A 13,524-nucleotide genomic window follows, 5' to 3' on the forward strand; every position below is an offset into this window, starting at 1 on the left:
AAAAAAAAAAAAAAAAAAAAAAAGTGTGTATATATATATAAAAAATATATAGAAACAGTGTCCTTGATTTTATTTTTATTCTTCTTGTGTTTAATTTTTTTGGTCTTTTATTCTGTGTGGTGTTGAACAGGGGTCATTGCAAAACAAAATGTAATTTTGTTATCTTTGATTCTGTGGAATTTCTTTACTTAAAAAAATAAAAATAAAGGACTTTGAGTTCATCTCTGGCGGTGGTAGGTGTATATACTGTCTGTCCTCCCTGCATGCATTTCCTTTGTTATAAGACCCTAAGCAGGAATAACTTTGTGGAGAAACACTGAGGGCTTCTGTGGCATGGGAATGTGTTGTATCTTGATAAAAACAATATCCATCTCCCAGTTGGAACTCATAGGAAATCCATTCTCAGATAATAATGAAATGTCGAGGGCAAGAGGCGCATGTTAAAATTGTGCAGGTCTTGAGTAGGGGCATTTTGGAAGGTTTTCAAGATAAGCGTCTGGTTCTGATGCCAATAGTAGTTTGAGGGGTTCTCTTTGAGACAAGCGCACAGCTAACTGCTTCTCCCTTTCCTCCAAGCACAACCTCTTAAGTGTCATATGGGTGAACTAAGTCTCCTGACAAACTATTGGTCACAGACTGAGGTCCATCCTGCCCCATGTCCTGAAGTACCACCCTGCCCTATGGGAGTTATACATTAGATGGATTGCAGGTTTGCTTCAGTTCAATATCGTGACTGCTCTTGGCAGCAGTCCTAACGCTTCCAAGTTGGTGTAAGTGCCCTCTTGTTAGTGGCCAATTTGTTAGAGCTCTACAGAAGCATGGCTGCTTCCTCCACCCAACCCACCCTCCCTGGTTAGATAGCTGGCTTATACCCTGACCCAAGAGGGGTTGTTCCATCCACTGTAACTTTATTCCAATTGCCCTTAAAAATATTTGCCCTGTGGCAAGGAGTTCCCCAAGGTAACATAAAATACTTCCGAAGCACAACTTCCAATCTATCACATGTTCCCATCTCCCTGTACTGAGAAGGCAAATGGGAGTTTCCCAGTTACCTTCTTTTTACTTTTTTCCCTTTTTCATATTGTTCTTCCTTATTCTTGTCTCTTCAGGGGTTGGGCCTTATACACACTATGGTACACCCTGACCAACCAGTAAGAGTTGCTGGGATGCTGCAGTGGGTTGGGGAACACAGCTGTCATCTTGGAGCCTTTTTGGAAAGCTGGGCTTGTAATGAGTTGCAGGGCCTGGCTCTCCAGGAAGGCCAACTACCTGAAGCTCCCACAAGCCTGAAAATCCAGCATCCACTGGCAAAGCAGCAGCTCTTGACAGACTCCTGTGGTAATCCCCTAGTTTTCCTTGAGGGCTATGTTGGTGCTCAGTCTGCCAGGAAGCTCATCATCATAAGGTCATGGCAGAGCCACCACCAAGAGGTTGGGAGGCATGGGGTGTTGGATCACAGGTTCCTCTGTCCGTACAGGATTTCTCTTTTTTTGTCTCAACTGCATGTGCAGTGCATCTCTAGCTCCCTCATTCTGTGTCCTGCCTGCTCCTTTCCCCTACTTGGCAATAAGCTGGGGGCTTTTTTTTGGGGGGGGGGGAGGGGGGTAGGGAAAAAGCTGGCTGTTGTTGCAGGCCTGAACAGCAAGGGCCAGCTGTGGTGTGACTCCCAAGTCCCTGTGCAGCTGTGAACTCTTATGCCATCAGATAACATAAGTGCTGGCAGGCTGACCCCCTTCCCTCCACTGCACTCCCTGCCCAAATCTCAGCCAGATGCCTGGGCTGCTGGCTGTTAAACCACCCTGTCTGGCAGGTGGGGGATTTGCCACTTGCATTCCCTAATGCTGTTCACTAAGGGCTTGGGAGAGAATGAGAAAGCAGTGTTGAGTGTTAACTCCTCAATGGTGAGTCATAAAATCTGTTTTTTGTGCCTGCTGCAACCTGAATTGTTGGAATAGGAGGGTGTCCAAAGAGTTAAGCACCTGTTGGCTGAGCCAACGCATAACAAAACGGAGCCCAAAACCAGCCAAGGCCCCCTTCATTTATTGGCATTAAACTTCTTCCTGTGTGTTCCTTTGCTTGGAGACCAGGAGACTCTGGAGAGGTGACCTGCTGCCCTGCCAGGAGCATGATGCAGAGAAATTGGAAAGGATCAATTCAGCAGCTGGGTGCAGCGGTGCTGGGTGAGTGCCATTGGAGCCCGCCCTCTGTTTGTTCAGCTAAAATGAACTCTGCTTTTTGTGCTGTGAGACTGGACCTGCCTGGCCTAGCAGGCAGTGCCTGTAGCACTCTCTTGTCTTGTCCTGGTGTGTGCAGGGTCTCACAGGTGGATGCCATGGTCAGTACAGCTCCTGTTCCCAGGTCTTTCTGCTCTAGGACATGGGTTTTCCCCTCCCTGTTTTGGAGTGTTGCCCTGTGTAAGCCTTAGCTGGGCAGAGACAGGCAAATATTGTACTCAGAGTGGATGTGATTGGGCTTGGCTCTCTTACTGTCGTGAGAGGCCTCAAAGTGGTGGCAGCATCCAAACTAAGTGCTAATGGATATATCGTGTTCAAAAACCCAGATCTGTGTGTGTGGATGATGAAGAACCTGGAGAGGTAAAGCTAGAGCTATCCTAAGCTGGAGTCCCCACCTTGCAGCTGTCCTGTTCTGCTGTTTGATCAGCACCAACTGGCTCATAACCTGCCTCAGTTTGCTGGCTGTAGGGCAGGTGGGCATGACTGCTGCAGTTGCTGTCTCCATAAGGAGACGGGTCACTGCAGGCTGCGCAGGTAAGTGGCTTTTTATTGGGACCCTGGCTAACATGGGAGCTGACTCAGCCCTACCATGCAAACTGCCTCCTAGACCATACAGAGCGAAGCCCCTTCACTACTGGCCTGTTATCCTCCCTCTGACTCTTCTGTGCGGCTGATCCTATGGCAGATCTAGGGTTTGCACATGCTGGGGCAAGCTGAATGAGCCCCAGTCCTGCCTCAGACAGGCCCCATCCTCCCTGCAGCTTCTGAGCAGACATCCTGTTTGGTTTGAGTCTGAGCCAGTGCCCTGATGAATGCACCCCTTGTCAGCACCCTCCGTCTGAAATGGGCCCGTGCTATTTTGCTTTGCAAATTTAAGTCCTGGTGCGTAGCTGGGGAAGGGAGGGACGAAAGGTTTGTGCTATAGAGACAGCCTTGCTTTAGAAGGAGGGTGACCATGGGGCAGAGGAAGGAGACCAGCTTCCCTCGTCCTGGAGTCTCTTCCTGCTGCTGTGGTGCTGGCTGCCTGGCGGCTGCTGAAGCACCAAAAGCCCATGACTAGGGCTGTTGTTGCTCTGCTGAACTGGAACTAGCATGTTTTACTTTGATAAGGTCTTAGCCCCACTGTTTCATAAAGCAAGTATAGGAGCCAGCCCATTCCCTTTGGCTTTCCACCCTAGACTTGGGGGTTGAGGAGAGACTGCCACCCCCATCTGAATACTGTAGCTGCCTCCTTCCTTTCTTTCATAAGGCTATAAGGAAGTGCGGGGGGGAAAGGAGAGCTGCATCTTTCCTCTCCTCTTCAGCTTCTCTTCATCCAGCCATGTTTAGACACTTCCTGAACTGCGTAGATCCTTACTCCTCACTTGCAATGTGGTACTTGGAAGAGGGAAATGCCCACAGGCTGCCAGGGGATTTGAAGCATCTTGGAGGCTGGTGCCACTCCATGGTCAGCTGACACTGCAGAGGCCCAGCTATCCTTGTGCCTGATGGAGTGGGGGTGCTGAGGATGGGGCTTTATGGGTGATGGGTGAAACATCCCTCTTCACATCTTGCCAGCCTGAGCCAATCGTTTCCAGTTAGCATGAGGAATCTGGGCCTCTGAGGCAGCTGGGAAGCAGCCTGGCTCTGGGGGAGGTGTGCTTCACCTCTAGCACCTACTGTGTCCTTGGCCTCCCTGCTGAGAAGGCCTGTGAGCATGGGTGGTGCTGACTTCTGGGACCAAGGCTTTGCCCAGCCCTTGTCTTTTCAAGCCAGCTCTTGTGGTGCCTGGGAAGCGATCCGCTGTTTGCCTCCTCTTGGAAACACCAGCACATCAGGGCTATTCCTGTCCATACGTGCAAACTGATAACCACTTTACCTGCAACCCTGGTGCATCCAATACAAAGGGACCTGACACCTTTTCTGTCAAAAGCTTTATTTCTCTGTGTATGTGTTTCAAGCAGCCTTTCATAGGGGCTTCTGTGGCAATGGACACTGCCTGGTTCACTACTGCATTACCCAAGAAGGTGGCAAGCAGGACAGCAGCCCTGGCCCAGTGTTTGGGTGCGAGGTGGGGCGAAGTGGTTGTTCCAGTTACTTCCTCCAATGGGTCTGGCTTCCTCCTCCCAGTCTAGCCCCTGTCTTGTCCTCTCCTCACAGTTCCCAGATGTCCCATGGAAGAGGCAGCTTTCCTTGACAGGCATCTGGAGAAAGGGCCCTCTTCCTGAGGCCTGTTGTATAGGGTTCCTAGCCTCTCGGCGGTGTGGCTGGAGTCTAGCTGGCATGGAGGAATGCGCCCAGAGTGTATCATCGCAAAGAATCATACCGCTACAGTAAAAGGGCTGCCTAGGTTAAAAGGCTGCCTTTGATCCTATCTTACAGGGAGCAGGGGATGGGCACAGCTCTAAAGAGCTGTGTCTTCAGCCTCAATCCCGGTCCCAAATAGTTTATCAGCAACCACTCGGCCATTGTATTTGGACAGTCTGCCACCAAAGTCTGCCGGCAGGATGTCGGCATCAATCTCCTGGAAGAAGGAATCCAGCTCATCCCCATGCACAAAGACCTGGGTGAGACAGGAAGGAGGATGTAGAGCTGAGCGGAGATGTACATGGGGGCTTCTAGCCACAAGAAAGGGGAGCATGCCCTGCCACAGGAGGTGATCTGAGGGTGCCTTCTCCAAGGGAGGGCCCTGAGTAAGTATCTCATCAGACTAACCAGGGCTTGAATGCAGATGGGGAATAGCAGGTTCATGTTCCCAATTGGTTTGCAAATGAAAATGGCACAGCAGTGGGATCTACACTGGCCTAGTGAGCTTGCTGCTCTTTTCCTCCCTACCACTACCACACCATGCCCCTATCTTCCCCCTCAACTGTGGGACTATCTCATGCTTATCTGCCCTGCTTCGACTGGAAGAACTTGAGAGAATCCTGATAAAGGGCAACACAACCACCATTTATGGCCAAAACAGGCCAATAAACCAGATCTGAGGTGTTAGTCATGTAGTCAGCATAGTTGTCTTGTTGCCTGCACAGTCAGGACCTGCCCATAAGCAGAAAAGCCACTGGCCAGAGATGCCAAAGGCAGCATTTTCTCCTCTGGGCTCTCTGCTTTTCCCTGATTTCAGCCAGAACTGGTGTCCCCTGACCCCAGCCCTCTCTTCCTCTACAGGGATAGTATGCATCTCTCCTTGCCTCCCAACACACTCACCCTGTCCAGAAGCTTGCTCTTCAGGAAAGGCTTGACCATGTTGTAGGTAGTAGTGAAGTACCAAGGTTGATGGATGAAGTGGATGGCCTTGAATCGAGCTGGGAAAGAGTCCTGTGGATCCAAAACCCAGGCAACATTGTGTTACTTAGCACTACATGCACAGAGACATTGGGAGTCAATACCCATTGTGAGGGTGGTAATGTCCCTTCCAGATATACTTTTCTGGGTGAGAGATTGGGAGTATGCGTGGGTGATGTACAAATACTGTTGCACATCATTGGTATTTCTGTAGTGATGCCAAGCAGACTAGCACGGCAGGACAAAGATGAGGTGGTGAGATGCAGCCCAGGTGAGACGCACCTCTGGCAGGTGGAGTGGCTCTGGTAGGTGGAGCGGCACATTCACAGGAACTAGGACTTTACTGCACCCACAACTTGTGCCATCACTGGCCAGACCATCTCTACAAGGTACCGCCTTTGGCAATACCAGCTGGTGCCTGTTGCTTGCTATGATCTCTGGAGGAGCAAGTAGTGAAGGGAGGGGGCTCAACTCTGGGGGTTACTAGCACAGCGGTGCCCATTCATGCAGCGCTATGCTATATAGCCAAGAGCTCCTACCCTGAGGTTCTACCTCCCTGAGCCAGTCTGGTCCCAGGTGAGCCCCATGCAGGCCTGCAGAATGCCCTTATTGCTGCTCTGAGCCCCATCTCTGAGTACTCCACGCCTGTGTCTACCTCTTGGTGCCTGGTTGGGGGCAGCAGAAGCATATCCTCACCTGAAGCATGTCCACCATCTTCCGGAGCTCAGCAGGCTTGATGCCAGATGCTTGCTGCATGGTGAAGCCCTTAAAGTTCTCAATGATGCAGAATCCATTGATCTGGGTCTCTTCATTTTCCAGTAACTTCTCCAGGATAACACAATAGGCACGAAGAATCTGAGCCGTAGGGAGAAAGGGAAACAAAGTCACAAATGTCCAAGTCCTTCCCAGCCCAAAATGCCCCCCCCCCCCCCCGCTTTCTTACTGGCCCACCAGGGGGACCTGAGGACAGAGATGGATCCTCTAAATTCCAACCTGCCCAGCTGTATTCTGCCTCCCTGAATTCATCTGGATTTTTTCCTTTCTCCTCTGCTGTAATTGTTATGCTATCACTGTTAAACAGCTGCCATTTTTGCCTCTCTGAAGATAGAGGTACAAGGCTGAAGACAGATGAGTCAAAAATGGGGTACTGTGTGCTCTGAGGAGGCCAGGGAAACATGTGAGTTAAACTTGTCCAGATTCCTGTTGCATGTTGAGTGCCACTGACCAAGTCCTCTCTCCTCTTGGTTTCTCTTTCTCTACAATGGGGGTAGTGATGCCTACCTTCCTTTTTGAAGTACATTTACAGCTGCAAGACATCCCCAGAGTTCTCCATGGCCCTAGTGCTCTGAACCCTGCACCCCCAAACATGACCTGTGATGTGCAAATGTTTTGGGATCCCTGGGGTGAGGCATGCTGTATCTATGCTATTCACTAGTGCATGGCTTAGGAGAAAAGAGCTTTGCTAAGACCAGTGATTCTCAACTGGTGTGCCTCAAGATCATTTCAAGCATGTTGCAGGGTACAATGCAAGTCAAAAAACATCCTGACCTGCTGTGGTCTTCCTGAATTATTTGCAGTGGAAGAAGCGCTCTATTGTTTTTCTGTAATCAAAACGTTAGGGAAAACTAAGAGCTGACATTTTCCAAGAGATGCCTCAAGCCTAAAAATGTTGAGAACCCACTGGCTTAGACCTTGGAGGCCCAGGGTATGGGATGGTGGTGGGTGTGTTTAAAGCCCACAATCAGATAAAGGCCTTGACCTGTCCCCTGCCAGGGAATGAAGCTGTAACCCCTAGGGCCAGCAGGGCTGAGCAAACCTCGTCAAAGGTGATCTCCTCGTAGTCCCAGTTTTCAATGTTGAAGAGCATCACCACCCGGCCATACTTGTCCCTGCTGGACAGGATGCCAGGGTAGCCAGCCTCGATGGTGCTGCGCACGGCCTCGGGTGTCAGGTCTTCAAAGAGCTCGGGGTACTGCTGGCGGAAGTTTACATAGCCTGGAGGCAGCGAGAGAGAGAGAAGGCTAGAGTCTGGAATAAGGGGGAGCTCCCTTTCCTGGTGCCAGTGCAGTGGTTGGACTCTGCCTGCATAGCGGTAAGCAGATGGCAAGGACATCTGGTCCGGGTCATGCTGTGCCACGTGCATTCCTACAGCAGCTCGCTGGCAGGGCTTTGGGTACCTTGGAGGCCCCAGCCCAGGGCTTCCATCAGGCTGGGCACGCATCAGCCACAAGGAGACAGAGCTTGCACTGAGTATGAATCTGGTGCTGCAAAGTGCTTCTCCCCGGCTTCCTGCCAGCCCACCCAGGCTCTGAAGGCTCCTAGTCTGACAGCCAGTCACAGCCACAGCCTCCCCCTGCCTAGCATGTGGCTGCTCTCCCAACCTGGCTGCCCCCAGCCCCATTCTCCCCCTGAAGTACCAATGTGATGTTTTTGTCCCTGCTGTCTCTCTTCCCCCAGAGCTGGGTCCTTCTGCCTCGCTCCCTTCTGCCAGCCCCACCCTCAGCCCACTTTCCCTGGCAGTCCATGGCCATTAAGGGAAATGAGGAAATTCACTCTGGGAAGAAACTTCTCCTCAGCCCCTGTGCCAACACCACTAATTACAGCCTCATTATCCGTGGGACAGAGACAAAGAAGCCTGGAGCTGGAGCCAGACAGCACAGGGGCTTACAGCTACCTCGTGCTGAGACCTCGCTTCTGTCCCCCTAGGCCCCCTTGTTCCAGCCCGTGATGCCTGGACCAGGACCAGGACCCGCAAATCCCTCAGTTCCCTGCTGCCCATGTCCCTGTGAGCATCCTAGAGGCAGAGCTCCTGAGCAACCAGCACCAGTCCTCCCCACTGCGCCCACCGCTGCCTGGCCTCCATGACTGCCAGCCTTCCCCAGTCCTGTTCCTCCATATGAAACCCACTCCCTAGAGATGGAGTTCGCTAGGGCTAGTGGCAGCGGTGAGAGCCGTGAACATCAGCCCCTTTCTGCAGGGAGAGGGACGCTGATCAGTTTGGCATGAAGGGCTTGCATTTTATGCCAGCTCCTGCTAAGTACATAGACTTGGCCTTGCAGCTGGGATGCACTCTGAGGAATGTGACTGTGCCCCAGGAGCAGGGAGTGGCCTTGTCCCCCCAGACTGGGGGGCAAGGGGAGAGCAGGGGGACACCCACCTTTGAGCAGCTCATAAGCTCTGTGGGTGTCAAACTTGCGGGCACGGATGAAGCGGAGGAAAAAGGAGTCATCCTTTCCCTGCACCTTCTCTGCCACTGCCTTGCCCAGCTCCTCCTGCCCGCTGGCTCCTGCATGGACCAGTTCCCGCAGCTCCTTCAGTGCTGGCTCCCGCCTCTCCTCGGTCTCGTTCAGCTCGTCCTTCGCCTGGGGCAGGGTGGAGGGAGACCAGTGCCTGAATCAGGAATGGGTGTGCTTATGTGGATAGGACCTCAGCTGCACAGCATCCTGGAGGGGAGCAGGGCTGGAAGCCACAGCTGCTGTCTCAAAGGCTCTCCCTACCCGCTCTGCTGGCCAGCAGGGACACCTTGCAATGACCCCAGAACCCACTTTAGGTGGCAGAGAGATGGGATATGCTCCCTGGGGACGCGGCAGCTGCATCTAAAGAGTATTTCCACTGCCTCTGGCTGGGTGCCCTATAGCAGCTACATGCAAGTGAGGTTCATGGCATCAATCCAGAAGAGAGACCAGGGTCTGACCAGAGCCATAGGAGCAATGTGAGGCTAAGAGTCTTATGGGATGATGGGCAATGGAAGATCTTCAGCGCTGGATCAGTCAAAGGAGCCCCCTTCCTCTTGCAGGAAGGGGCTGGCCCCATCTGCCTGGTACCCAGGCTGTCTCTCCCCACCCCCCCCTTCCAAGCTCTCACCTTCTGCAGGGTATGTGGAGGGATTTTCTCACACTTGCCAAAGATGGGGCCATGGTCCTTGATGGTGAGTCGCTCAAGTTTGGCGCGAAGGGCCTGCTCCTCCTCAGAGACGACCCGAAACGTTCCAGTCTGAAGCAAAGCCACAGCAAGAAGAGATAGCGTGAGGAGTCTTCCCCTCTGTGACCTGTTCCAGGACTGAGGCAGCACCAGAAAGATGCCCATGGGGCCTGGACCAGCATCCTGTGCTGACCTAGGGTTAAGTGACTTCGCTGGCACCAGAGGTAATGGTCTGTGCTGGGATCTGGCAAGGGAGCTCCCTCTGGCTGTGAGGAAGGCTCAGGCGGGTGGTGAGTTTTGATGGGCAGAGGTTGCAATGGGGCCTGTGTCAGGGTCAGATACAGGCAAGGGTTCCCTATGCTGCTGGTGGGTGGGGGGTAGCTGCACTTAGCATGGGTTGAATACTAGGAAACCTGGTTCCTCTATGAAGGAGGCCTGCTGGCCTGAGGCTGGCAGATTGTGCTAGCAGTTCAACTTTGCACTTTGGAGTACCCATGCCAAGGGGCTGGCAAGCTTTGGTTAGTGCTGTTCAAGAGCTGCAGAGAAGAATGCAGTCCGTGCTGTCTTTTGGGCCACAGAAATACACAGGTCAGTATGGCCAGGGAAGCTAAATCCACATGAACTCAGTACAGTCGTGGTGCTGCCCCGAGGCTGGGCACCACACAGCCAGGGAAGCCAGTGGTATCGCTTGGCATGGGTGACCTGCTAGTTTCAAAGCCAGAAAAGCCCAGGGAGGATGAGGCAGGAGGAGTGTGTGGGGCAGGAGGGGCTGAATCTCCCGTCAGTCACAGCTATAAACCCACATGCTGGACATAAGGTAGTCTCTGGGGCGAGATAGCCAACCCATGCGGCTTTTCCAGGCTGCTCTGGAGAAGCTTGCACATCATCTCCAGAGCTCCTATCGTGTGTGAACACAAGTCAGGCCTGCTCTGTGTACTGTCCCCTAGTGAACTTCATTTAAGCACTTCTGTGGCAAGCTGCTAGAGTTCTGCCCATACCAGTCTCCCAGAGAGCTTATTAACAGCAGTGCCAGTCCAGCCCTGCTCTTCACCTGGGATCACCTTGCCTGGCTGGATTCAGGCTACCGTGACATTGCACCGGCCTGACACTGAGGTAGGGGATGCTTTCAGCCTGGCAGTTCTGTGAACAAGCGGAGAGCAGAGGCTTAATCTGGCTGCTGTATTTCTTGGCTAGGGCAGTGGCGGTGGAGAGGGGATGCTGAGCAGAAGCAGCACTCACCATTTCAGACATGCTGCGTCCTTGGCATCCACAGGTCCTGAAAGAGACAAGGAAGAATTCTCCATGAGGCATCTGCACAGCCCAAAGCACCTGCCCTGCTAGGTGCCCTGGCCTGGCCACTTCCACAGGAATCAGGAGAAGGGATGTAAATGGGATTTGCCATTGGATGCCCACCTCCCCCTCAGCTCACTCAGGTAATAATTATTCCTCCTTCCCAAGCAACTCAGTGGATCTGAGAAACGTTAGGGCCACTTGGGTCAAAGGGCCTTGGAGTTTGGATAGCTGTCCTGACACTCTTTTGCCTTGTTTTTCAGAGGTGTGAAGGACTTGCCGTTCCCCCTTGGAGCTTCGTAGAGGAGAATCGCACAGTTGGACGTAATCACGAGGCCTCACAGACCCCAGGAGCTCAGACAAGCTGGTTCCATCTCAACCTTGTTCTTTCCTGAAGACAGAAATGCCTAGCTCCGCTGCTCTTAGGGAGCTCTTAGGGAGGCATCCAATGCAGCCTGGGCTGTTACAAGTGCATGGGGCTGGCTGGACTCGGCAATTAACCCATCACATATCTATTTGGGCCGAGGCACCTGACGAAGGTCCCAGCAGCACAGCAGGAATCTCAGACAGACCTGAGGTTCCTCTGAAGACCCTCTTCAGGATGGCCCTATTTAATGTCTGGCAGCAGTCCCAAGGGTGGCAGGCTGGTTTTCAGGCAGGTGGTTCTGGGAATGAGGCACCTTCCTGCTTCTGATTCTTTTCTTTGTGAACTTCACTATTCTCTGTACGCTAATGCAAGGGCTAATTCCTAAGGATCTTTGCAGAGAGGTGAAGAGAAATATATAGCATCCTGCTGTAATCCAGAGCAGCTACTTCAGTGTATGCTGTCAATGAGGGGCAGCTGCCCTGACCTATCTGAGCTTTTCCCTTCTGTTTCTAAAAGGATCCCAAAGTGCTTCAAAAGCTGTGAAACAAATGCTTGACTTCACTGGGATCATGCAAGTATAACAGAGAGCAGACCTTGGTGCTCTGTCCAGAGATCATTTCACATGCTCTCGAGGTGCCTGCACGTTCCAGTCCTGTGGGTGCCCCTGTGCAACCCTGCCAGTGCACTTTGCTCCTGAGCTGCACAACCCCTTTGCTGCCCCTGTCCTGAGCCAGGACCTGAGCTCTGTGATGGGACTTTGCCCCACTGGACAGCAAACCAGTTCAGGATCTCTTCCAAGAATTGTCAGGTGGATATCCTTGGATACAGATAAGAGGATGCCCAAGAGCGTGCTGTGTGGTTTCTGTTTGGCACATACTAGACAGCAAATAATTCTCCCTTATCAGTCATTGCCCTGTAGCTCCTGAATCTCTCTGTGTTGTTTGTCCATTTCTCTCTTCCCTCCTGGATGTGGGATGAAGTTTCTGCTTGACTTTCTGATTGAGTCCTCGAATACCAAAAATAGACGCCTCGTCCCCAGAACCCACCTGCCCTCCTCCCAAAAGCTGCCCAAGCCTGGAAGCCTTCCTACAGGTATCTTGAGCAGGAACAAAAAGCCCTGATGGGCAGCTACTGAAGGAAGCTGTTGGTCAGAGTGCAGCAGGGAGGACAAGCCATAAACCCCAGTGTCGTCTTTGCTCACTGACCCTGCTTCTGAGTCAGACAAGGTCTGAGCAGCAGAGAAGGAGAATTGGCAGCAGCAGCATTGAGGGCTCAGTCCTGTGGACCATCCACCCATCCAGAGTAGGGGAAGCAAATGGACCTGAAGTTCAAACCCATGCAGGACATTACAGTGCTTTCCTCTCTCCGTTGGCTCTCAGGCCATTGAACTGTCTTCCCCTGAAAGGGCACCAGAGCTCTCTTCCTTGAGACTTTTCAAACTAGGACTGGGCAAAGCCTGAGAGAACAGACTATAGGGCACAATCCTGTGTTGTCCTCCCCTGCTCTCCATTCCCCGCTTCCCGCCCTCACACAAATGGGGGGCCTGGATTAATATCTTTGATACTAAGAGCCCAAAAAGAGTCCCGACTACTCACCAGAGACACCAGAAGCCGAACCGTCCTGGAGGAGTCAGGGCGTGAGGCTATGAGGCACTAGAACAGGGAGAGACAGGCAAGTGAGAGGCCTGAATGCAGCAGGAAGAAACCTGGGCAAAAGCTTTGTAGTCACCGGGCTGGGATTAGGCCGTCACAAGGCATTGCTCACAGCTGCTTTTTAATTAAGTCAGCACAAAAACAGGAGAGAGACCCCATTAAACATTGCAACAGGCAGATAAGCAGAGGGAGGGAGCGGGGAAGGGGACAAGAGGCCTCTTGGCTGGCAGGAGCGTGCGTGGAGGAGGGGGGAGCCGGGGCGATTCTAAGACCGATTAGTGTAGTATAAAAGCTGCTTATTGTGTGAGAGGGCCGCGCTCATTAGTGTTCGGCACTGGGGAAAGGAGACCGGGGTGGAGGATGTGGGCTGACAGCTTCTCCTCTCCCCCAGAGAAACCGTCTCTTGTCCTCACACACTGAAGGGGATCCCTGCCTAAGCTGCAGGCTGGATGGGAGGGATGGGGATGGAGCTGGGACAGGGCTTTGGGGAGGTTGTTCTTTCTGGGTCTGTCTCCTTCCCAGGGGCTGGGGGAAGGTATCAGCATGGCCAGGTCATTCGTGATTCCAGTCGTTGGGTTTGTGAATGGTTGCTTGCCAATCTGTGAGTGAATTTGGCCTCATGACTGAGTGGGGAGTTGGCCACCGGGACCAAAGTGAAGGACAGCACATGGGGGTAATGGGCAGCCTTCCTCACAGCTCTGCCCCTCCATCCTAGCCTCTGCCAGTCCAAGGCCTGGGCTTCACCACACTTCGCTCTGCCGCTCCCCCTGAGTGCACTTGTGTGGCTTGCTCCTTT

At 52.7% G+C, this 13,524-nt stretch overlaps 1 protein-coding gene across 2 annotated transcripts; it reads right to left on the reverse strand.

Annotated features, from left to right (window-relative positions):
- Positions 1-4,132: 4,132 nt before the first annotated feature.
- Positions 4,133-12,981, reverse strand: RLBP1 (retinaldehyde binding protein 1). 2 transcript variants are annotated; one of them, XM_019504070.1, is made up of 8 exons: positions 12,672-12,981; positions 10,659-10,695; positions 9,363-9,491; positions 8,656-8,860; positions 7,315-7,493; positions 6,195-6,353; positions 5,421-5,531; positions 4,133-4,776 (listed from the first exon to the last, which is right to left on the reverse strand). In XM_019504070.1, the coding sequence occupies exons 2-8, from the start codon at positions 10,668-10,670 to the stop codon at positions 4,618-4,620; spliced, it is 954 nt and encodes a 317-aa protein (XP_019359615.1). In that variant the 5' UTR covers positions 10,671-10,695; positions 12,672-12,981; the 3' UTR covers positions 4,133-4,617. The 2 variants fall into 2 exon arrangements, with proteins under 2 accessions (XP_019359615.1, XP_019359616.1); XM_019504071.1 differs by lacking the exon at positions 12,672-12,981 and having other exon boundaries at positions 8,656-8,888.
- Positions 12,982-13,524: the final 543 nt, after the last annotated feature.

This window comes from Gavialis gangeticus, unplaced genomic scaffold (genome assembly GCF_001723915.1).
Source record: "Gavialis gangeticus isolate Ggan-Ray unplaced genomic scaffold, GavGan_comp1, whole genome shotgun sequence".
Lineage (NCBI taxonomy): Eukaryota > Metazoa > Chordata > Crocodylia > Gavialidae > Gavialis > Gavialis gangeticus.